The sequence below is a fragment of the Priapulus caudatus genome, unplaced genomic scaffold, assembly GCF_000485595.1.
Source record: "Priapulus caudatus unplaced genomic scaffold, Priapulus_caudatus-5.0.1 Scaffold308, whole genome shotgun sequence".
NCBI lineage: Eukaryota > Metazoa > Priapulida > Priapulimorpha > Priapulimorphida > Priapulidae > Priapulus > Priapulus caudatus.
In genome coordinates this window covers 156,427-180,354 of record NW_014577369.1, presented here as the reverse complement: position 1 = coordinate 180,354, position 23,928 = coordinate 156,427, and the positions used below count along the sequence as shown (strand labels likewise).

Below are 23,928 nucleotides of genomic sequence, written 5' to 3'. Positions count from 1 at the left end.
TATCGAGGGAACCTAACAATGTAGCTATCGCCAATTTCGAGCGCTTGTGTAGTTTTATTAGACTGCCAAATATCTTTAGAAAACTCACGACGATAATTACTTGTATCAATATGGAGGGTGTGAAGGTTGTGTTTTTGTTACTTCGTCGGAACCGTCTTGTTTTCAGGTAAACTAATAGTGTAAATCGAGAGCGCACAGAAATGTGTGTAAAGCGTTGTCGATGCGGTAGGTTAGAATGTGATATGGAGGCACTCAGGGAATGGCAGCGGTCTGCCTCACTGGACCGCAGGCGGCGGGCCTCGGAGGCTTCAAGGATAGAGAGCATGGTTGGTGAGAGCAAAGCGATGGTGGTAACGAGTACATAGTTCTCATCTCGCGCGATGCGGCGCTATCCTGGGACCGGCTCGGTGTAGCGGGCGGAACTTCATGTTTTGGCGTATTGATGACTAGTCTAGTTAGTACCGGGATTCTCACTAGTAGTATTAGGGTAAGATGTCTGGTCATGAAATGTGTCATGCATGTGCTTGCGGTTTGAGAAAAACGGGAGATAGATAAGAAGGCAGTAACATGAGAGGAATATAGTAAGGCCTAAAGCCGGCGCCAGCACGTGAGTTGGATTTTACTCAGGAGGTAAATAGAGCGCGATGGTCAGAAATGAGCTGCAACGGAAATCCGCGCACAGCGTGAGTAAATATAAAATGACGCATGCGTCAAATTACTCAACGAAAATCCGCCGCACATGTGAGTAAAATGACTCCTGCGTCATTTTACTTGAGTAAAATAACTCACGTGTGCGCCGGGCTTAATGCAGCGTTCTCCGCTGCTCGCCTCGCATGTGGAAGGTCGGGGGTTTAACTCCCTTTTTGCGGTTAATAACTTCTTTGGTATGCCAAATAAAGCACATTCGCTGCCGCACAAATGTCTTAAGTTACTACAAACACTAAAATTAACCGGAAACTAACGCTTAAATGTTGTACTTGCTATATTACTTGTCGACGAAGATTGTTTACCAACTTGTAACCGCCATTTTCTGCTAGTGGCGCTAGTGAGCGGGCACAATGTATTTCCAAGTGGAGGGGTGGGCAGGTTGCACGCAGTTGCAAACAGCCATTTTTCGTTGCGCAGCGCTAGCGCGGTGGTAGCGAAAAATGGCGATGTGCGCGGTGGTGGTGCGGTGCGGGTACGGTAACTATCTGATATGGTTAGGGTTAGGGAGTAGGCGTAGGCAACTCCCTAGACTCGTTAGTGGAGTAGGCGAGGTACAGTCCGGCATATTAGATAGTACCAGGGTACGTTCCGGTATACCGGACCGTACCCAGGGTACGTTCCGGCAGTACCCTGTGGGACATAGACCCTCTCAGCATCTCTGGGCAGAACCTATGTTACCGATCCAGCACATCTCCAAACACTTAATTGTGTTCACTAGATCAGTTTTTTTAGACACATTGTCAGTTTGTCTTTTGTTTGTTTATCGCTGAATTTTATAAAAGTATGCATACCGGTACATCGGTATTACAGGTTTCATTGATACATTGATAAAGTTACCCATTTCCCTGGCTACAGTACAGGATTATATCTGCCATACTTACTCAAACTCACGCTGTACATATAGTCTGTATATCGTGTACACATGCACTTGCAACTGAATGAATTTGAACATTGAAATTGAAACACCAAAACTGGCCAGTGTCAATTATAGATGGGCAACCATTTAGCAGTGAATTAACAGCATGATTTCTATAACAAAATTAGATTTTTATTATGGTATCTATTCGGGATACCAGGTATTGAAATCTGGTATCCCCCCAAAGATCTGGTATCCCATTTTTTGGATAGTAATTTCAACAATGTTGATATCCAAAATCTTGAAATATGCAATAATAGCATTTGAAAATTATTAATATGTAATGTAATTATTATATAAAAACATGAAAACAGATTCACAGATATGCACAGACAAGTACACTGCAGACGTATTGTCTAGACACATTGTTTGGTTCGCTTGTTACAATGTATACACATCACATTTATGATCAACATCGCCACGCTTGTGCTTGCAAATATGCTATGCCTGCTGTATAACGTAGTAACGCTAGTGTGGCATAGTAATAAGGGTGCCTAAGCCCGCTCAGATCACGCGCACTCGCTCTACGCGCACTCGCTCAGATGCGCTGCCCAGGGTTCTGCCCACGGTGGGCGGCGGTGGGCGGGTGTGCCCGGTACTCGCGGTTGCCGCCCGGCACTATATATCTCCGCCCGGCACTAATTTTTGATATAAAAGAAAAAGAAAAAAAAAGTCTGATATATAGGCTTTTTATTGCTCAGAATGCAGGAAACTGAGTTTCAGACTATCAAAAATCAAAAATTTTCAGAGGAGGCATGCCCCCGGACCCCCCTAGATTGGCTTTGCGCCTACGGCGCTTGCATCTTGCGATTTGGTCGCAACTGGATGCGCCTGGCACTAAAAAATCCTGGGCAGAACCCTGGCTACCGTATAAAGTTGATAACTCAACAACCACTATCCCGATTTTGACGATTCGCGCAATGGCGTCGGCGTGTGTTTACAGTTGAAATGCTTCAAGTGCCTGTGGGGCGGGAGGGCGTGCGGTGTACTTGTACGTGTGTTGCCGATGAGCATTTGACCGGCATTTACAGGTGATTATAGGCGAAATAGAGTAGAAAAACATTGGACCTTTTTGGTACATTTCGTGTTTATTTACCATTAATTTTTTTTATTGAGACGTTCCAAGTGCCTGTGTTTTAGACTAGGACCGTCAGTCACTCGTCAGCCAGTGACTATGTTGCATTCCTGCTCAACAATATTGTACAATATAATTGGCTAATACATTAGTTACCATGCAGGGACCTATCATCAAGATTTTCAGTTTTGTTCGGATCATCGTTTTGTTCGGAATAATCGACCTGCTGCCGCTTGTTGTATCACTGTCGCCGTCATCATCAACATCTGATATACAGTGCCCTCTATCGTTGATTTCCGTAAAATAACTGCCATCAACATCATCCTCGCTGTAAAAGAGCATTTATAACGATTACGCGGAGCACTGTTAACTATGAAGCTACTAAAACACGCGTAAAATGTGTACAGCACAACACACAAAAGAACGCATAACTCGACCCGCGCCTTGGAGGAATAAAAATAAGATGATGATGCTGAAGAAGAAGATGAAGAAGATGATGATCGATAAAGAAGCAGTGGCGTAGCTAGGATTTTTTCAGTGGGGGGGCACTGGGGGGGCCTTACATTTTCGTGGGGGGCACAATATATAACTTTTCTTTTTATTATACTGTTCTAACGGCATTGTTTTTAATTCAATTTTTTTTTATCAATCATGAATTTTCAGTGGAGGGCACCTGGGGGGGGCACAGAAAATTTGTGGGGGGCACGCGCCCCCTCAGGCCCCCCCGTAGCTACGCCCCTGTAAAGAAGAAGAAGAAAAAAAAGAAGAAGCAGAGGAGGAGGCGGGGGAGGAGGATGGGGGAAGAAGAAGAATAAGAAGAAAATTATGATGCTGAAGAAGAAGAAGAAGAAGAAGAAGAAGAAGAAGAAGAAGAAGAAGAAGAAGATGATGATGATGATGATGATGATGATGATGATGATGAAATATAGAAGAAGAAGAAGAAGAAAGAAACAACAATAACATATAGCAACGCACCATAATAAAAGACTGTGCACGTACGGCAACAGGAACCATGAAAGTCACGTACAGCAACTGGCGAAAGAAATATACACACATATATAATTATATACTATATATATTGACATCAAGAGTACATAATCTCTATTATGTACTCTTGATTGACATAGACCTATTTGTCGGTGAGTTGTTGATATGCGGTACGTATTCGCGTCTCAGTCCTGCGTTGCTGTCATCGCTGTGTAGAATGGGTCCACTTTCGGCGTCTGCATAGTTGCAACTTTCGCGGCGTGTTCCGTCAACACATGATTCGGGTTGAAGCCCCGCCACTGGTGGGTTACTCATACGTTTACCGTCCTCGACGTGAGCATGTGTGATTTCGGCAGACACTTCCAAAGCGTCAACCTCATCTTCTCTGCCCATAAAGGCAAACATTGTATTTTTTTTACCTTCTCCCATAGCAAATCAATGCGAATTTGTATATATATACGAGATACAACGCATCACTTCAGCGACATCCACTACTACTGTTGCTGAATTCTATCCATGCACGTATATATAATCGCGTAGGTATCGGAGAGGTTATCCGCGTCTGCGTGCTCGTCAGACGCGCTCACCTGGTGTGAGTAGACATGCGAATCGATGAACGCGTCTATGTCGCTAATCATCCGGTACCCAAAATATTTTTATCGCGTGAATGCTATACGCGGTCACGGCGCAGCTGCGCGCTGAATAAATTGAAAACGGATATTCAACGGCAATCCGTATTGAATGTCGGTCGGCGCGCCTGACGATCCGCCTATTTACCGCTCGCACGCACACGCAACCAGTCGCCCCGCGTGGTGCCCAAAATATCAGTTCGATCGATCTTACTCTCTTGTTGCGCTCACCACGAAATTCCTCATCAATATTAGAACGTCGATGCATGCCCAGCAATGTTTGGTAATGCTAATTAAGCAATGAATGCACGGCCTGTCTCACAAATAACACTCTTAAGTAATTACCTACCAAAGAGTATTTATAAATATTGTTATACGTCTCCCTAGTCTCCCCCTTGAGATAATAGTGTTTCAAAAGCATAGCATGCCATAACTTTTCTAAATTTACCGGATAAATTCAAGATCGTGTAACTGCATCAAATAACTGAACTTGGGATCTCAATGAACCAAGGACAGACATTCCTTAGTTATGAATTGTAACAAAGTTGCTGATTTACTTGTGATTTCCACTGCAGTCCCACAGCTCCACCTCTGCATTGGTGACGTGTCCACCCACCTTTAAGCCCGCAGCTTCAAACTCTAGTATGCGTACTCCCTGAGTTGGGTTGTAATCATTGCTGATTGAATCCGTTGCCTCAGCCAGGAAATTTGAAAGTGTGGTCTTGCCACTCTGAGAACAAGATGCACAGAACATTAAAAATGTACGCAGCAACTGTCAATGTTGATACTAGGAGTAACACTAGATGATATTAATGAGACTTTAGAAATTTTACTCCTTGCAATACAACCGTAGACTTGTCTAATTAAAAAATTGATAGTACAGTAGTGACTATACCGTACCAGCCTAGTACTGTAACTATTAGTACTGCTGCTACTGCATCTGTACCATGCTGGCTCTGCTGCTACAGTGGGAACAAGTATGGGAAGATACAATACAGTTGATTGCATAGATTTGTTTTTTAAGTCCAAGAAACTATACCAACAAGTGCCGCAGAGCGACAGCGCTCACCTGACGGCAGGTGTTCTGATGCTAAACTCACTGGCAAACGAATGAAGAGCACCCTCCCATCACTGCTCAACTGGATGCGCCTGGCACTAAAAAATCCTGGGCAGAACCCTGGCTACCGTATAAAGTTGATAACTCAACAACCACTATCCCGATTTTGACGATTTTTTTTTACTATCCCGGCGGGATACCAAGCATTGAAATCTGGTATCCAACACAAGAATCTACTATCCCACGGATATCGGGATACCACTAATTTCGACCCCTGCTTAGTGGTCCTCTAAATCGTAGGGTGCTCTAAATGTTCTGATTTTAAACCCAATGCATCACTTGCCTTGCGATTTAAAATTACAATATCACCCATGTGACCATTAAGGCAGGTTTGACTGTATATAATGCTATGGTAATCTATGGTATAGTTGGTTATGTTTTGTTATTTTGTTTATACAAACTAGTTAGCATTGTAATGAGACTTTACACAAGTCTAAGTCATTGTATGTACTGTGGTCCTATGCTTGTGTTGGCATATATACATATATTTTTAAACAGCACTGGCGAAACATACTTGTGCATATCAACTATCCTTAGCTTATGCATGCTCGTATTATGTTACAGGTGCAGCGGCGATGTACTCGTGTTACGTGTGCGCTTCCAGCGATTTCAGTGGCTTACAAGTGAACAGCACTGTGGATGGCATCCTTGCGGGCTGCCCGTCACAGGCTCCTTGCTGCAAAGACGAGTTCGGTGGAAGTTCAACTGACAAAATTGACATAGCCCACAACTGCGAGTTTTGCATCAAGTCGAAGATCACATGGTCTGGCTGTACGTAAAGTTTATATTCTTTTACAACTAATGATACGTGTAATGTATCATGTATGTACATTTTTACATACATTTTTAATGTATGAACACAATATGCTAAACTTTGATTGCACTGAAGTCATGTTGTGGTTGTTGAGACCAAATTGTTGAGCGTGTTGATTGTACTTGTCTTCAGCCCGTGATGATATTTTCTACAAAAGACTCTGCTACGATAAGCACATGGGCGGTGAAATACAGAAGGTCATCGTGGGAGAAATTGATGTAGAGTATGTACAATAATAATCTTTATTTGGCATATCATATGGTATAATGTGTGAAATTGCTCCATGTGTGTTACGTGTTTTTGAATTTTCATTTCAAGTGTATATGTTATGGAATGTGATTTTCCACACAGTATTGTATTCAGTGCCGTTACTCTAGCTACTACCACTGTGAGTAAATACAGCTGTGGCTGAGTACTTTCCTGTGTAACTTACATTTGCATGTATTTATGCGCCCCTCCCCCTTTCTCCGCCCTCCTCATGGCATTTATCGTGGCTAACACTTTCCTTCTCAGCACAACACCGAGAGACAAGGTGAAGGAGCGTCTCAACGTGCTGGAGAAGCTTGAGGCGGGCGAGTGCATCACCAGGACGACGGAGACGCCGCTGTTCAAGCAGAGAGACGAGTTGTGCGGCTGCAGGGGCGATTTCTGCAACGGGGCGCTGGCACTGCGCTCCGGTCTGCTGGTGGCCGTCATAGCCACTGCGGCAGCACTGTGCATGTGAACAATGCCGGGTAAACCTAGGTGTCTATGTATGGGGTCGATAGGTGTATGTCCACCATAACCCCTCTTCTTCTTCTCCTCCTTCCACCTCACATTGCCCCCTGCCCCTTGACCGAATGGCTGCCTTTCCCCTTCTTGTCCCAACTACCGTTCAGTTAACCACTTTAGTACTCCACTTACCTTGGGAGCTGTTATTTTGACTGATTACAGGACCAGCATCGACCCATTGGTCAGCGAACTTGGGGCAATTGTTTTCCTGTGTCATCGTTAAAAATATTGAAAAAGTAATGTAGTGGGCACGTTCAATGCGCTTTCTGTTGGTGAAGAGGCACACATGTCATCTTTCTTTCCAAGATTAAATTTTTGGTCTCTTGCAGCAAATATCATCTCGTGTACATTCAGCCTAAGAAAGCTGATAGTAGTGTGTTTCTACAGTGTTTCCCTTTCCAAATGTTCACCGGACTAATGTGAGGTGGTGCTCTGTAAACAGTTAATGCGTCATGTAGTTTTGAAATCGAAAGCCAGCAAGTGATGAGAGCGAAGTAAACATAGAAGTAACGTATGGCAAGGAGGTTTAAGCCTAGGTAGCATGTAGCAACAAAAGTGTCATTTTAATACATTTGTTGTGAAGCTGGGAATGTGCATGTACTTTACGTAAGCAAGTTGATCTTATCTGTAATAAGTTGAAACTAAAGTGACTTCTATCAGCTTAACATTCTAATAAGAATCTCTGAACCATGTGCAGTTAGCCAGTGTTAATCTCACCTCTTTGTTTGTCAGTGCAGATATGTGTGAAAATTGTTGATATAACCTCAGAGTACAGGATAATTGGGCTTAATGATGAAAGACATTCATCAATGATGACTGATATAAAATTTAGTGACACGAATTTGAATTTAATCCGTAAAGTATTCTCCAATTGTTGACATAACTACTGAAGAGCATATGTCAATAAATATTGGGATAGAGCAAGCGCAATGGCATCAAAGGAAACAGAGGCAGACAGAAGTTGGTTGTTGATATCAGGAGTCTATCAATATTGATAGACTCCTGTTGATATGTGATACAATTAAAGATGCTGAACTTGTTGGTGCTGTTGGTGTGATGGAATACTGTGTAAGTGTGTGTGTGTGTGTGTGTGTGTGTGTGTGTGTGTGTCTGCGTGCATGTACGTGTAGAACATGCATGCAAACAAATCTATGTAATGATGTTACATGTACATACTTGTCTTGGAAGGTATCTTCATTTATGAAGCATATATCATTCCCGTTTTTTTATAAACAACCAAGCTGAAGTCAGTTGCAACACCATGCAAACGATATTGTTGTCAGTTTTCTTAGGGAACTAGACTGTACATCTGCTATGATTACAGCTATGTAATCAAGCTGGAATATATTCTATGCTCGATAGAATGTAACCTATCCTACAATTTAAGTTGGTTTTCGGCGAGTGAGCGAGAACTGGTTTGCTTATACATTTTTGAATCTCACGAGGCGTGCGTGCGTGCATCAGGTGTTTGTTGCTATTGATGCATTTTCCTGGTTTAATTATCAATATAGTCAAGACATATCTTTAGAAAAAAAATTGGGTTAAGGGTAGCAAGTGTATGTTAAGAGGATTTGGTAATGAACACGAACGATACGATGTGTTTGCAGTGGCACGGTAAAACTGCAGTTGTGTGTGCGCTGCAGAGGAACGGATGGAAAGCTGGTTCCATTGTGAGGGCACAGCCAGCGACGCGTGTAAATATGCTCGTGCGGGAGTACTGTACGAGCTATTCACATACATTTCCTAATTAACATCACGCTCGTATTTTTTCTAGAGCGAGTACATCCACGTCGTTGCGAAGGCACATTTCACACGTGTTATACAGGAATGAGTTTAGGGGGGTAATGTTACTCGTAGAGATAGGCTGTGCCTGAGCAATGACGCAAAGCAGCTTTATTGATCTGGAAGCTGAGCTGCTGCAGTGCCCCCCCCCCACTCAGTGTTATTTAGGGTACGCATATGCTCGTTCCCTCCCTTTCAAAGCACCCCCCTATCTCAGGACTGCTAAAATTTCTGAACCCCCCTTTCGCGGGCTTTTTGCGGGTTTTTCCTGCCTTGGAGACCCCCCTAAATCCGGAACACTGCTCAGTGTACGCCCTATCTCAGGTTAGCTCTCATTCCAACCGTAGTGACGTTAGTGTAGCGTGTGGAACTGTCGAACCAGTCTACACTACGTAGTGTAGAGTTCAGTGATCGAGGGGAACTAGGGGCGCAATATTTTTAGCATTCAAGAGAAAAATTTAACATAATCCTAAATGAGCTTTCAAAACTAGCAGGAATTTCAGGAATTTGATCCCGGGATTTGATAAAGTTTTCTATGATATTCAAGATGAAAGAGAGAGAGGAAAAACACCCCCTTTTTAAAGAAATCTCCGGGTGAAAAGTCAAATACACCCCTTTTTTTTTACAATTCTTGGGCCGGATTTTGTCGCGCGAAAAATACCCCTTTACCGGAGATTTTGGGAACGCGCATGCGGTCCCTCCGACCTCGGAGTGGGGGGCCGGGCTGCAGTGTAGTCCATCGCGTTTGCTCTGCAATAGTAGAAAAGGACGTTGTTGTTCACAGTTTTACTAACTTCGTTAAAGAATCTCACGTATGTTCACGTAGGTCAGGGAATTGTTGTTTTAGTTGATACTATGATAATTATATTTTAGCTAATGGTTATGTAGTGATGCTTATAGATGTTTTAGTGCCAGCAAGTAGTTAGGAATCAGTCACTGGCGAAATCTCAAGTAACACTCTGTGGTTATAAAATGGGAATTTACCCAACTCGAATCGTGGGAAAAATTTAGATTTAAAACGTGAGATTTTACCTCTGCAATCATGCTTGCCATCTGGTATTGATCTTGTTAATTAATGTGACTGCTGCCAGTCCAGAAATGTTGTTGTTCTATAAATTCTATTAAATATTTTACCATGTTGTCTTTAAGGATATTGCTATAATGTATCAGTAATGTGTTACTGATTACATTATGCATGTTTTCGGGTGTAATGAAGCAATGTTATTACAGTTGGATGCAGAATACAATCACGACGAATCATAAGTTGCACGTTGCATAGTAATACAATAATTAATAAGTAGGTCAAAAGAAGCAAGAGCACACTAACATTGTTATACCTAATCTTTTCACGTGTTACTTTTACAATAGTGTAATAGTAAACTCACTATGCAAAATTTGGAAATATGATAAATGTTGATTGCAATTCTTGTTTTTTTGTTTCTGTTTTAGTCTTTAATATATTACTATAACTTGAGCTATAAGGTATACACAGACACAAGAAAATAAACTGCAATTAACTTACAACAGAAAAGTGGAAATATGAATAGGAATATAATTATAATAACAATTTTGATACAATTTATTTTTATCACTTTCGACCGAAATGGATGGTACATGCTTGATATATGGCATGTAAAACCCCAATTTCACCATTATAAATTCCCCAGATCCACACCCGGGTGCACAGATATATAATCACTTGACAAAATGGTTAATTACACCTGCTAATTAACGATTTCAAGGGAACACACTGACAACAGCTTAACATCGATTGAAGGCAGAAATTCTGGTTGCGACTGATCAGTCATCATGCAATGTTTTTTCTCTCTAAAATTAGCAATTTCAACAAGTTTTCAATAAATGTATTTCACACAGACACGTCGATCACAAAAATAAACAAATTATATGAATGTCTGTGAAGAACATTCAATCATTTGCAAGCCACTTGGGGAATTGGCACAGCAGGGCACGGTGCTTTGCAAAGCAGAAGCCTCACATTTGCAGTGCAACAAGGGATACATATAATGGACGTTATATATAAACACTTGTGTGAAGAGCATGTACCAATAACATATTATATGCTGCACAGTGCAAAGAAAACTACACAGGACACGATTTGAAAAAACGGGTATTTTCCAGTGATTCTAGAGCTGCAATTTTCCTGCAATACTATGAGCTGTATATATATATATATATATATATATATAATATCTATATATCTATATTTATATATATTATATATATCTCTCTCTCTATATATATATATATATATTATAAGCAGAAGTATCCATTATTTGCACACGGGATTGTCAATCATAGAGGTGTGTGGTCGGTCATGTCTTGCACACATAGGGATTCCCTTCCATTTTCCTTATCGCTCTCTTAATCATATATAATAATTAATATAAAGCTCATTTATAATATAAGTAGAGCTTGTTAGCATATTGATCTCAAAAGCCATTAAAAATTATACATCTGTTACGAGCAAAGGAAAAATGGCTTTTTTAATAAGTGGCTAATACACAGCAACACATAAAGTAATATAAATCTCTCTTTTTATATAAGCAGTACTAACTCAATGGATTATCCATTCGCGTGCTGATAACAAAACAAAAAACAAACATTTTGATACGCCTGAAATCATGCCTGCTCATCCATTCACACTATTATTAACAACTAAATATACACCGATACATTTAATTCACAAATGCTTTTGCACCACGGTACCATTGGGTTGGTAATCATCGTTTTAATAATTACTAATAACAACCACAACATTCCACCCCAATCTTACCAATGCTATGGTAGCTGTCACGGAGGTTGCAGTCGTATAGTGTTAGTGACATCAGGGACCCTAGACTCCCCACTCATATGCACTAGCACATATTGTAAAACTATGATTATAGCGCCTCACAAACTCACACGTTTTCACGCGTAGTTTCCAAACAAAGAAGCCATAACAGGACCTGCAGCATGGCCTCCTTTCTCCGTGCACGAATTCCCCCACACATCCAACAGAGCATACGACTCGTGCGAGGCATGCAGGAGGATTTCAGAGTTAACTCCACACAGAATAGCCACTAGTTTTTGCATCCTACATCATGCTGGCGTACAGTGTGCACAGTACAATGTAATTTCATACATATAAGAATCACACCTGGGAATTTTCAAGACGCTACCACCAAATGGACTGTAAACATAAACTCTAATTGAGTTGTGGATGCCTCCTCAACATCACCGGCGGAAACATGTCAACGGCAAGGAATCATGGCACGAGGTTGAAAAGCACTATTCACAGAAGTGGGTGCTCACAGAAAATCCATTACGAATAGTTTCGTGCAGGCGAGATGAAAACACAAGTGAAGATGAAATTGCAATAAAAAGGTGATGATCAGGGTTAACACGAGGCGAGGGTGTCTAAAGCACACTGGGCGCAGTATGGGCACGTCTTACCCATAGACAGACCAACGGACACAGATAGCATTGCATACTGATTGCACACACTACCACTGCTATTATGTAAATATTTCTCATATGGTACCAAATGCTAGGTTAATTGTGCGCTTTTCACCACGAAAACATTTTGCCATGGTGGCACTATTGTAGATTACACCGAACAAGTTTGAAAAACACCGGCTTGAATAACTATTGCGACTATTTGCTGAGCTGCCCGTGAGATCGTTCCGAATCCCTGCCTATAGATGTACATACAGATGACTATTTGTCAGCTTCCAAGCATATATCTGAACAAGCAAATGGTATATATAATATATCTTCATAAATCACTGCTATCTCAGGCACAGTATCATCTTTCCTATTACAATTGTACGTCATTACTAAATTATTTTGCAAAATAAACGCTCTGCATCATGTTCTAGGAATGGGCTCAGGGTGCTGGCTCTCCTTACATTCCGTAGCCTCCGTATTGAGTTTGCGGTGCGGCGTACGATACTCCATATTGGTTAGCAGGAGGCATCCCCATTCCCACACCGGAGGTGAGCATTAAGGGCCCCTGGTCTACTGAAAACAATCACAGGAAGAGCACATTCGATTACAAATAATTTAAGAGATTTACGACTTCCTATTTACGACACGTGAAGCAACAACAGATAGGAAAATTAGCATCAATAATTTAACTATAAATATCTCCATTTTTAATGTGATCTCAGTAATGCGTCCTAAATTTTTGGAACAGACAGCAGCTCCATCTTCACCGCGAAGTAGAAAGGGACCTGAATGAACCAGGCAACAGCAACGTACTACCCATTACCGTCACATGCCTAGTAAACATTTGCGCAATCTATTTTTTCGTTTTGGGGTCTCCTTAGAAAATACAAACCCCTCAGGCAAATAGAAACGTTGCCTAGATACATGGAGCAATGGTAATGATGCATGTTACTTACGCTCATAGGGTCTATGTCCCCCAGGATACTGCCGGAACGTACCCTGGGTACGGTCCGGTATACCGAATATACCCTGGTAACTATTTGATATGGTTAGGGTTAGGGTTAGGGTTAGGGAGTAGGCGTAGGCGACTCTAGACTCATTAGTGGAGTAGGCGTAGGCGACTCTAGACTCATTAGTGGAGTAGGCGAGGTACGGTCCGGCATATTAGATAGTACCAGGGCACGTTCCGGTATACCGGACCGTACCCAGGGTGCGTTCCGGCAGTAACCGGGGGGACATAGACCCTCTCAGCGTCACTTACGAACTAGAGGCTGTGGTTGCTCCTGCGTACTAGATTCTTCTTGTGACCGCACCGCTTCAGCCTCCATCAGCTTATCCACCTGTTACACGGCAAGACGTAAAGATGCAATGAAAGTAACCATTGCGAGAGTTTTCCAGTGTTTTCACCACTTTCATGACACCTACCGTTATTGCTTGAGTAACAGCAATTGTCTAGAGTAACAATATACATGTATATACAAAGTTGAAACTAAAACACTAGATCAGTTGCACGGGCAGACCATCAGTGCATCATATACAACCATATATATTTATATATAAATCCACGTGTTTGTATATATTTATCTTATGATCGACTCAGTGGGAACCCCCACTGATCTCTATAATATAATATTATTATAGAGATCATGATATTATTATAGAGATCAGTGGGAACCCCTCCCAAAAACCACAGAAACACGACTATATGGTATTTATTTAGAGCATGCGAACTTGCGCTAACCTTCATCGTCCCCTCTGAACCCAGTTTTCTACCCTGTGAATAGAGAGTAAGGCTTTCGCGCTAGCGTGTATCAGTACACGCGGAACGTTTTCGCTAAGGCTGGATGTATAGGGAACCTACATGTAGCTATCGCCATTCGAGCGCTTGTGTAGTTTTATTAGACGTGCCAAATATCTTTAGAAAACTCCACGACTATAATTACTTGTATCAATATGGATGGTGTGAAGTTTGTGTTTTTGTTACTCGTCGGGACCGTCTTGTTTTCAGGTAAACTAAGTGTAATCGATAGGCACAGAAATGTGATGTAAATCGGTGTCGATGCGTAGGTTAGAATGTGATATGGAGCCACTCGTGAATGGCCGCGTCCTCCTCACTGGACCTCAGGCTCTTGCCTTGGGCTCAAGGATAGAGAGCATGGTTGTGAGAGCAAAGCCGATGTGTTACGATACATAGTTCTCAATCTCGCCATGCTCTCTATCCTTGTACCGGCTCGTGTACGGGAACTCATGTTTGTCTATTTATGAACTAGTACTAGTAGTAGTACCGGTATTACTCACTATTAGTATTAGTAATGTCTGTCATAAATTGTCATCATGTTCTTTGGCGGTTGAGAAAAACGAGAAATAATAAAAGGCAGTAAAATGAGAATATAGTAAAGCTAAAGCCCGGCGCACACGTGAGTTATTTTACTCAAGTAAAATGACGCATGAGTCATTATAATATAATACAATATAATAATAGACAATGTTTATAATTCATCACCGACACAAATACAAGTTTACCAATTCTGCCATTAGGCATTATTGGCATACGATTAAATTTATTGCTGTCACGATGTGGCCAAATTCAATTTTCTATGCTATAACTGCATAAAATCTTAGTATTTTTTAATGTTGGTGTAATCAGTGATATTTCCGCTGTCAGGTGAGACTATATTCAGCTTTATTTAGTTTTTCTGAGCAAAAATCTCGCAATAACCGTTTTAAACACTTGGGAATCCGGAATAATCGTACTCAAACGAAAGTTGACGGGCTATTCGACGTGCATCGGATCGTGAAAGTATCTTTAGACGTCTTATCACAGGCGCTCACAACGCTGTAACCATTCTATAACCATCTTCTTAATGGTGGTTACTGTAACCCTAATATAAATCTAACACAAAAGTGGTAATCTGTATATGTGCATGCATGCGTGTGCGTGTGTGCATCCATGCTTGCGTGTGGCCAAAGCGTGATGCTCTGCACACTAGAACAACGCGCCTACCTTTAATATGTACTCTCTCATGACTTGGATCATGTAGGCGCTCTGCACACTAGAACAACGCACTCACCTTTGATATGTACTCTCTCATGACCTGGATCATGTAGGGCATCGCAAAATCGGTGATCTTGTTTCTCCAGGCGAGCTCGAGGATGATGTCCGGCCGCAGCAGGTCGTAGCACTGGAACAGCGCTGCCGCAAAGCACTCGTAATTGCGCTCCTGCAGGAACCAGCCGATCAGGCTCTCGGCCGTGTCAACGTCACGAGATTCTGCAGCATACTCCATCGCATCCTGCAATGCAGAAACGACGTCAGGCATACGCCGCGAACCGACAGAATGACAGATGCCACACGACGTCTGGCGAACAGTGGCAAAAGAGAGGTTTTCGACGCATTTCCTTCAGGTGCTTATTATAATCCGAGTAGCAATACCAATCGAAATCTCATCGTTCTTCGGTGCTGGAAGACTTCGAAACACAGGGTGTGAAAAATAAATTAAAAACGACCACGCCTACCAACATCAATCAGCTTTCAACGTCTAATCACTTTCCCCTCATTTCTAAACTGTGGTAATTTCGCAACACGAACCGCATCCCGCTGACAAAAGCTATGACAGATGACGACACCAACGCCTCGACTCGACTACACAGCCCCCGCAAGAGATCCTGGCAGCACGCTTCGCGTCGTAATCGACCGCGAGTTACCACGCAGGGGGCGCCACTCACCTTGAAGAGGCGGTCCTTCTTGCAGAGCTCGACGGCGAGCTTCCAGCGATTGTTGCCCTTGTAGAGGTAGGCGGAAATGCGACGGAACTCGATCAGCTCATGCTTCTCCAGCCGCTGCGCCAGCGCGATGTTGTCAAAGTTGTCGAACGCGTCGATCGACGTGCGCAGACCTGCAGGGGGCGCCGGCGGGCAACGTCAGTAAATTGAGGGATGATACGAGCAGGCACTTATAAGCAAATTTAAAGCGGTGAACCTTAAATAAAACATCTGGAGCAAGTCGAGTCACCATAGGTCAGGCTATGCTAGGAATAAGAATCTGTTGCTCAAAACGTGCGAGATGACGAGGATTAGTCGAATTTCGGCGCACAGGTCAGCTCTGGAGCCCGGCGAATCTGCAAGCTTTGTCTAAATTTGCATATGTCAGTATGTGCTAATGACAAAGGAAAGGTGCCCAACGGCAAAGCGATGCATTTTGCTATTTAGGCAAGTGTGAATAGTTTGTAATAGCCAAGCGCGAAACGATACAGTCAAATCTGAATACACGGCTCATTCTAGGGCGGGTCATTTAAAGGCCTAAAAAGCATCATTTATAAGCGGGTGACCACTCTATCGGTGGTTACACTTCATAAATGTCCTTCAAGGAAACTGCCAAGTGACCTTTATAGCCAGGTGTCTGTCCTACAAAGATGGTTACACTAAGTAACTACTACTCAAGGAAAACATTATAGACTTTAGGGGAACTTAGGGTTATTTATAGACACAGGTTTCCATTCTATTCAGGTGATTATTAACACAGGGTTAACTGCATGGGCCTCCCGCTGGTTATCAGCAGGTTGGCTTCCCTCGCTAGTGAAACGACACTTACAGACCTGCCAACCTGTGATTCATGAAAATAGTAAGGCTTTTCTTTTCTTGCAACGGGCGGCCATTTTGTTTGTATGTTATGCGCGCAATGAATGATGGGACTAACTCTAGATCACGCGAGAACAACGTGAACGCGTGATCCAATATGGCTGCGCCCACAATCGCCAGATATTTCTCGGCTCACAATGTAAAAAACATTAATTTTCACAAGTCGTAAAAAATCGTAAGTTTTTCAGTTTGATCGTACATTCGTAGAAACATGGAATTCGTAAGGAATACGAAAAAATCGTAAGGGTTGGCAGGTCTGCACTTACCACTGTAATCCTCCTCCTCCATTAGCAGGTCATTGAGGGCTTCATTTATCGCCTTGTTGTTCAGACTTTGGACCGAGCGGAGGTATGACTTCACTAACGGCAGCTGATTGCCCTGTGCACGAAAAATCAAAGCATAAGTATTTCTGGCGCAAGCAGAGATCTAATTTCACTAGGACAGCGATCGCAAGTGCGGTGGTCACCTCTTCACTTCCTGTGATGCTGCTGAGAATTGCCCCACCTAGTATGCATCTCTATTCTTCCCATAAAGTCCACGTATCGTCCCATGTATCCCTCTTTGCCCCCACACAAGGTAATGTCAAAAGGTAATTAGCCGTAATAACTCTTCATCAACGGAAATGTTTGCTTAGATACCCCTCTAACTTGCTGAAGTGCCCTAAAATTTCTGATTATACGATTAATTGTGATAATGCACCATTAGGGCAACCTAATTGTACGTCACATTTCATGGATGTGACATACACAAGGTACAACTTCACAGTCACAACATGCACGCACCTCACTTTCCTATGATAAAGCCCCACCTCCTTCTAATAGCCAATTACGTTCAAACACGACAGACCTATGCTATAGAAACCTTAACAATTATCAACTGTGTGTCTCAACTGGAACGAACCTTTTTAAAGTAGCTGACAGTACGCGTGTGATCCAGCCGTGGTGTCAACACTAGCAGAAGGTCATTCAGCAGCATTGGCTTATAGTCTTGGTAGAACTGGATGGCTTTGTAGTACAGCTCAATGTTAGCCACCTGTGTAGGAAACCACATATTATCATACACGAGCAAACACGGTCTGAAATATCACGTACACAATGAAAGTAGGAGATGCTAAAATCAACACCCCTTTGTAATACGGTCACGCACATACCTTTGTGATGATGTCCTTGAAGTGACTTTCCCTCCACGCATCTGTCGGGTGACTCATCATGGTCAGGCACGCGTTGTCAAACTCATCGTATTTATCGTAGAGGAACACCAACTCTGCCCAGAGATGGGCCTGTTCGGCTGCCCGCAGCACCTAGACAAACCAAAACATATGTTAGCAACGTCGCACCTGTCCACAGACGGCAGCAAATATGCAGTTCAAATTACGATCATCAATTACAATTGCTTTACCTATTGATCTCTTATTGAGTGGCATCTGTTTTTTTCTGTCAATCAAGGAATTTGTTAATACCCGACTGTTCGCACTAACAAAGTATAGAATACGATATTTCAAATAATGCTTGCCTTCGGAATGTTAACACGTGACCAGAACAATTCTAAATGTTCCTTCATCTTTTGCGGTTTATACTTGGAATATAGTATCGCCAGTTCGGTAAACATGCCCATGTGTGCTCTCTCCAAGCCTGCAAGACAACAGCTGCATGTTGAATCATCAATATCGGATACAGTGGACAATAGCATGTAAAAATGAATTAATTCTCAAAAGTCTTATTCTACTTCCTAACATTCAACTGATTATTCATCCAGAGAAAGAAGAATCATCATTTACTTCATGAAATTATCTACATACATTATCTAGAAAGTCACATCTAATCAAATTTCGAAATTTAATCTAAATACACTGCGTCAAAATCGCACCCTGGGCATGAAACGTCAGTATCATCTTCAGAGAACATGTTCTGATGCTTAGACACACACTAAGGGTGTAAGGTGCGGACCTAGCACAGTCTCCAGCATTATTGTCATCATCATCGTCATCACCACCAATGTCATCATCACCGTCATCAATGTCATCACCACCAATGTCATTATCACCACCACCATCACCACCACCACCACTGTAATCTACACTATGATGTCGCGGCACGGACCTAGCGCAGCCTCCAGCAGCTGGATGAGCTCCTCGAAGAAGCCACGGTCCTGGTAGTAGTTGATGAGCTCCTCCAGCTCGTCGGCGTGAACGACGATGTGCAGGCCGCACATCTGCGCCAGCCGGAACTCCTCATTGTCAACGCAAGCGAAGCACACCTGCACGCGCGAGAGACAAACGTCAGCAGTTAGTGCTGGTCAACTGAGAAAAACTCCCTACATCATAGCTGCACGGCTGTAGGTAGGCACAAGCGGGTTGTTAGTATTCTTCGGCAGGGGTAGAATTTAACTTTTGAACATGGGAGTCCAGCGGACTCCCTACCCTCAAAAAGAGGGAGTCTGCAGCAAAATAAGGGAGTCCGCAGTCTGAGGTTCAAAATGAAAGATATTAACAATAACGCATGTGCTTATTTTGAAGATTCATGCAGTTGCACGTCTGCCAAATTTTCTTTGCACATTAGCTGAAAAGATACTGTAATTCCGCGAGGCCATGCTCTGGAATAAACTAGTTACTATGGCAGAATTTTCAGGGAGTCGCACGGACTCCTGCATATGTCAAATCAGGTAGTCCGACAGTAAATCAGGGAGTATATTAGACCCCGGACTCCCGTTAATTTCGCACCCTGCTTCGGTATACGATACTCCTAATATCGAAGCAATAATTTGCGGTTTTACACATGCGTAAGAAATGAAACATACAACATGTACAATGGATATATAACGGGTAAATTCCACTGCACGAAAAAAAAACACGTTCACAATTTGAAGGCAATTGCTCTTCGTGGCTGTTTTTACTATGAACTTTTACAGCAACGAGCAGTTCAAAGCCAAGGAAGTGCAGCCTACCTCCTTCCAGGTTTTCGTGCTATTGGCCTTGCGCGCGCTGTCCACTGCCCCCTGGTACTCCTTCAGGTGCACGAGTGTGATGGCGAGGCGAGCGAAGTTGGACACGTTGTTGTAGAGGAGCTTGGCCGCCTCGTACATGCCATCGTCAAAGCAGCGATCGCCGACCTGTCACCACGGAAACGGAAACACACGTCAGATCGAATCGCAGAGATGCAGTCGTCGAATCGCAGAGGACGTAAATGCAAATGTGTGGGAGAGCCGGCATTGTAATTTGAGGATGACCGTCGAAACGTGTTGTCGGGAACGAATACAAGTACACACGAACAATACCTGCTGTACTTGCGCATGATTTGGACCCGAGATGAACTCTTCCAAGTCGGCGAGTCGGTTGGTCCTCGCGTAAGCGTACACCAGCTCTGTCTCGATGAAGGACTCTCGCGACTTCTTGCGGGCCATCTGTAGATAGCGAACTAGATCCTCCCAGTTGTCTGTAGTGAAAGTAGAGACATATGCTTAGCGAGGGGTTTATGTAGGCTAGATTTGGGTCCGATTTTCGGACCAAGCCATTCACAGTCCAAATGGAGATTTTACTTCACAATTTGAAAGGAGATATTTATGTTAATTTCACAATCCAGCTCTACATTGTTCATAATGACCACAATATTTTATCAAAACTATCCTTTTCAGTGATTTTAGCAAAAATGACAGTGCCTAAATGAATTTGGGCATGCAACGGTGTACTCGACCCTCAGTCAAGCTACCATCTCGACATGCTACCCATGTCGCTCATACGAAATGGGAAACACTTCGTTCGTTCCACACGCCGACGCGACAAATGCACGTTTTCACATCAGATGCTTCGGAGATCCGCGCGACGCGACGACTCCCGACAGCAACGGGCCATCGTTTCCACAGGAGCAGCCGTCCCTGCGCAGCACACCGGTAGCCCCTCCCCTCAACCCTGCACATACTCCCGCCCCACAATAGCAACAGTTGCCCCCGCGCAGCACACATGATACAGTCCCTCCCCTCCACCCCGCACTTACCGAGCCTCTTGGCCGTCTCGACCACCTCCATGAAGGAGGACGGGTCGTCGGCCTTGATGTACGAGTCAACTGCCTCCTTGACGAGTCCACCCTGCAGCTGAGCGCCGGCGAGCTGCGACCAGACGGCCGGCTCGTTGCAGCGCTCGGCAAACTCGTACGCGCGATCTAGGTCGCCGATGTGCTCGATGAGAACCTGACGATAAACGAATAACTAATGAATAACTCTTGTGACGACTCGCAAAGGGACGCGACGTGCATTTCATCATCGAGTCAGAAAAGGTAATCAACATTTATTGATCTCAACGTTAGAGAAAGCAAGTGACATGTAAGATATTTTGGTATGAAATGACCAAAAAGTCGCCCAGAGCTCAAGTTAGGCGTTAGGATTGAACGGAGGGAGAGGTAACTTGGGGGCATAGGGCATTTTGGCATTGAGTGAACTCAAAGTTAGAGAAAGTAAGTGACATGCAAGAGATTTCAGCATCGAGTCATCGCAACGTTAGAAAAAGTAGAGACACGCAAGATATTTTAGTATCAACGTTAGAGAGAGTAAATGACACGCTTGAGATTTTAGTATCAAATGACCTCAACTTTAGAGAAAGTGGGTGACATGCAAGACATTTCGGCATCGAGTGATCTCAACTTTAGAGAGAGTGAGTGACACGCAAGACATTTCGGCATCGAGTGATCTCAACGTTATAGAAAGTGAGTGACACGCAAGACATTTTCGTATGAAATGACGGCGAAGTTAGAGAAAAGAGCTCAAGTTGGGATTGAACGGAGAGACAACGACTTGGGGGGGCGTAGCCGTAGGACTTCCGTCGTGCATTGCCACGAAGCTATCTGATCATACACCTGAACCTACCAGTAGATCTCAGATTTCATCCTAGCATTATGTATCTGCTACATGTACATCTACTATCTAGCACATGCTAGACATGTTACGCCGCAGGACCAGAGCGTATAGCATAAAACGCTCGGACGTTGCAGGGTAACGCAGAGATGCCAACACATATTTGAAGCAATCTGTAGTTTCTGGCCATCAAATTAGTAGTTCGAGGGTTACGTAGTGACCCGAGTATGCTAGGGGGGTACGGCATGCCCCCCCAAATTTTTTTTGATTCTGAGATGCAATTTCCTGCATTCTGAGGGTCAAAAATGACAATAAATTGACAACAAATGACAATAATTGACAAAAAAAGTCTTTTTCGATCACAGTGAAATTCGTAGTTTGATACAAACTAGTCGTAGTGGTGCAAAAGGAATAGAAATTCGTATAAAATACGGATAAATCGTAGTGGTTGGTATCTCTGGTAACGTGTCCAGCACACGTGCGCGCAAGCCGCCGCCAAGGGGTAGGTGATAGAAGCCACGGAGCAGAGAGAACGCGGTACCTGACACGCCGAGGCGTTCACGTCAAACTTAATTGGCCAGGTCCGTCTGTAGCTGCGCGAAGCTTCAGCCCTATCATTTAATATCAACCAACCGTCATAGACATCTATTATTGGCTCTAGATAGTCTTCATCATCAGCAACGCAGCTTTATATCAGCGAACGACAGCCAAATATTACGATAGGACTCTGCCAAGAGAGTAACGTCTCCCGAGACAGGAGACATTACTCAGACGAGGACTGAGTAACAGGATAACACTACTAACAGGATACACGTGATTCCGAAAAAGTAAAAGTAATGGCAGCATTCGGATTCCAACTGCTCAAGTGCGCTGCGATACGCGCGCGAGGGGCAGGAAGCCAGCGTTCGGGCAGCGACGACCACGCACCTGACACGCCGAGGCGTTCACGTCAAACTTCTTGTAGATTGCGAAGGCTTCCTCGTACAGCTCGTTGCTGATCGCGATGTTGGCGATGTCCGGCGCGTCGTAGTTGTCCAGCCGGTTGATGTACTCCATGACGCGCGTGCGGTCGGCCTTGATCGCGGTCAGTATGAGCAGATTCTGCAGGTTCCTTTACAATAAATAGCAGACGTTAATGACCCGGATGACCGAATCAGGGAAGCTGGTACCGCATCCCCTCGAGAAGAAGACGACAGGACAAGTGCGATTGTTAACTGTCCGCCGTTAAGAAAATCACGTTTAATTACACTTTGAAACATTTACATGCTATATAGATTGAGGCAGGTTGATCTCAAACCATGGTTAGACCACATAGTTGCTTTAGCGAATAGATAGTTAAATAGTTGCCATTAGCTACAGTGACCTGGTGACTATGCACATCTTGCCTGAATTCGGATCTAGACTAAGAAATAGTATGATGGCACACACTTCAGATGCACTTACACGGAACACAACCAGAGTCATTCTGTCAATTTTGCTTGTACATTTACCCAATTCGTCTTATTCTTCTCTTAGAATATCTTCGATCATTCATTGGGCATCAGAAGAATACAGAACACAGGTTCCAATCCATAGAATGTGTAATCCTAAACCGTGTAACCAGTAAAGTACCTGCCAGCCTGCCGTCAGCATCGTGGCACCAGTACTGAGTGTGCAGCACCTCTTTAATAGCTGATGCGTGACTCACCTGTGATCGCTGAACACGGACGTGTCCAGTATGATCTTCTCTAGCAGCTCGATGAGCTCGTTGGGAAGGTCTGCGGCCATGAACGCCTTCACGGTGACCGAGATCTCCTCGGCATCCTGCGTCTCAGAGAGCGCCGTCTGCACCACCTGCGCACGTCGAAGACACCAACGATACGTTACCAACGATATGTTACCAACGATAAGAACATACGTGTATATATATATATATATATATATATACTTCTCCCCCTACCCCCTCGCTCTCTTTCACTCTCTCTCTATATATATATATAGAGAAGAGAGAGAGAGAAAGAGAGAGAGAGAAGAAAGAGAGAGAGAAGAGAGAGAGGGACCGAGAGAGAGAGAGAGAGCAAGAGAGCAACAGAGAGAGACAGACAGAGAGAGAAAGAGAGAGAGAGAGACAGAGCGAGAGAGATACAGAGAGAGATAGATAGAGAATGAAGAAAGAGACAGAGAGAGAGAGAAGAGAGAGCAGAGAGCGAAGAAGCAGAGGGA

The 23,928-nt window shown here is 43.5% G+C and overlaps 2 protein-coding genes across 3 annotated transcripts in view; one reads left to right on the top strand and one right to left on the bottom strand.

The window, feature by feature from the left end:
• Positions 1-150: 150 nt before the first annotated feature.
• Positions 151-8,271, top strand: LOC106808832 (the record flags this gene model as incomplete). Its single annotated transcript, XM_014811711.1, is given in 4 exon segments — positions 151-166; positions 5,997-6,203; positions 6,379-6,469; positions 6,760-8,271. Coding segments are annotated over 4 exon segments (525 nt in total), but the record flags the coding sequence as incomplete, so codon positions are not given.
• Positions 8,272-10,335: 2,064 nt separating this feature from the next.
• The window catches only part of LOC106808829 (clathrin heavy chain 1-like), a 26,546-nt gene continuing 12,953 nt past the window's right edge, over positions 10,336-23,928 (bottom strand). The window contains exons 21-34 of one of the 2 annotated variants that reach the window (XM_014811702.1): positions 23,414-23,559; positions 22,654-22,837; positions 20,874-21,066; positions 20,158-20,315; positions 19,828-19,992; positions 18,984-19,140; positions 18,397-18,515; positions 18,035-18,184; positions 17,785-17,916; positions 17,151-17,262; positions 15,973-16,142; positions 15,318-15,539; positions 13,508-13,586; positions 10,336-12,816 (exon numbers count right to left, since the gene is read on the bottom strand). In XM_014811702.1, the coding sequence (XP_014667188.1) occupies positions 12,704-12,816; positions 13,508-13,586; positions 15,318-15,539; positions 15,973-16,142; positions 17,151-17,262; positions 17,785-17,916; positions 18,035-18,184; positions 18,397-18,515; positions 18,984-19,140; positions 19,828-19,992; positions 20,158-20,315; positions 20,874-21,066; positions 22,654-22,837; positions 23,414-23,559 (2,100 nt within the window). In that variant the 3' untranslated portion in view covers positions 10,336-12,703. Of the gene's footprint in view, positions 12,820-13,507; positions 13,587-15,317; positions 15,540-15,972; positions 16,143-17,150; positions 17,263-17,784; positions 17,917-18,034; positions 18,185-18,396; positions 18,516-18,983; positions 19,141-19,827; positions 19,993-20,157; positions 20,316-20,873; positions 21,067-22,653; positions 22,838-23,413; positions 23,560-23,928 lie in introns of both variants that reach the window. The other variant, XM_014811701.1, reaches the window with a different exon arrangement.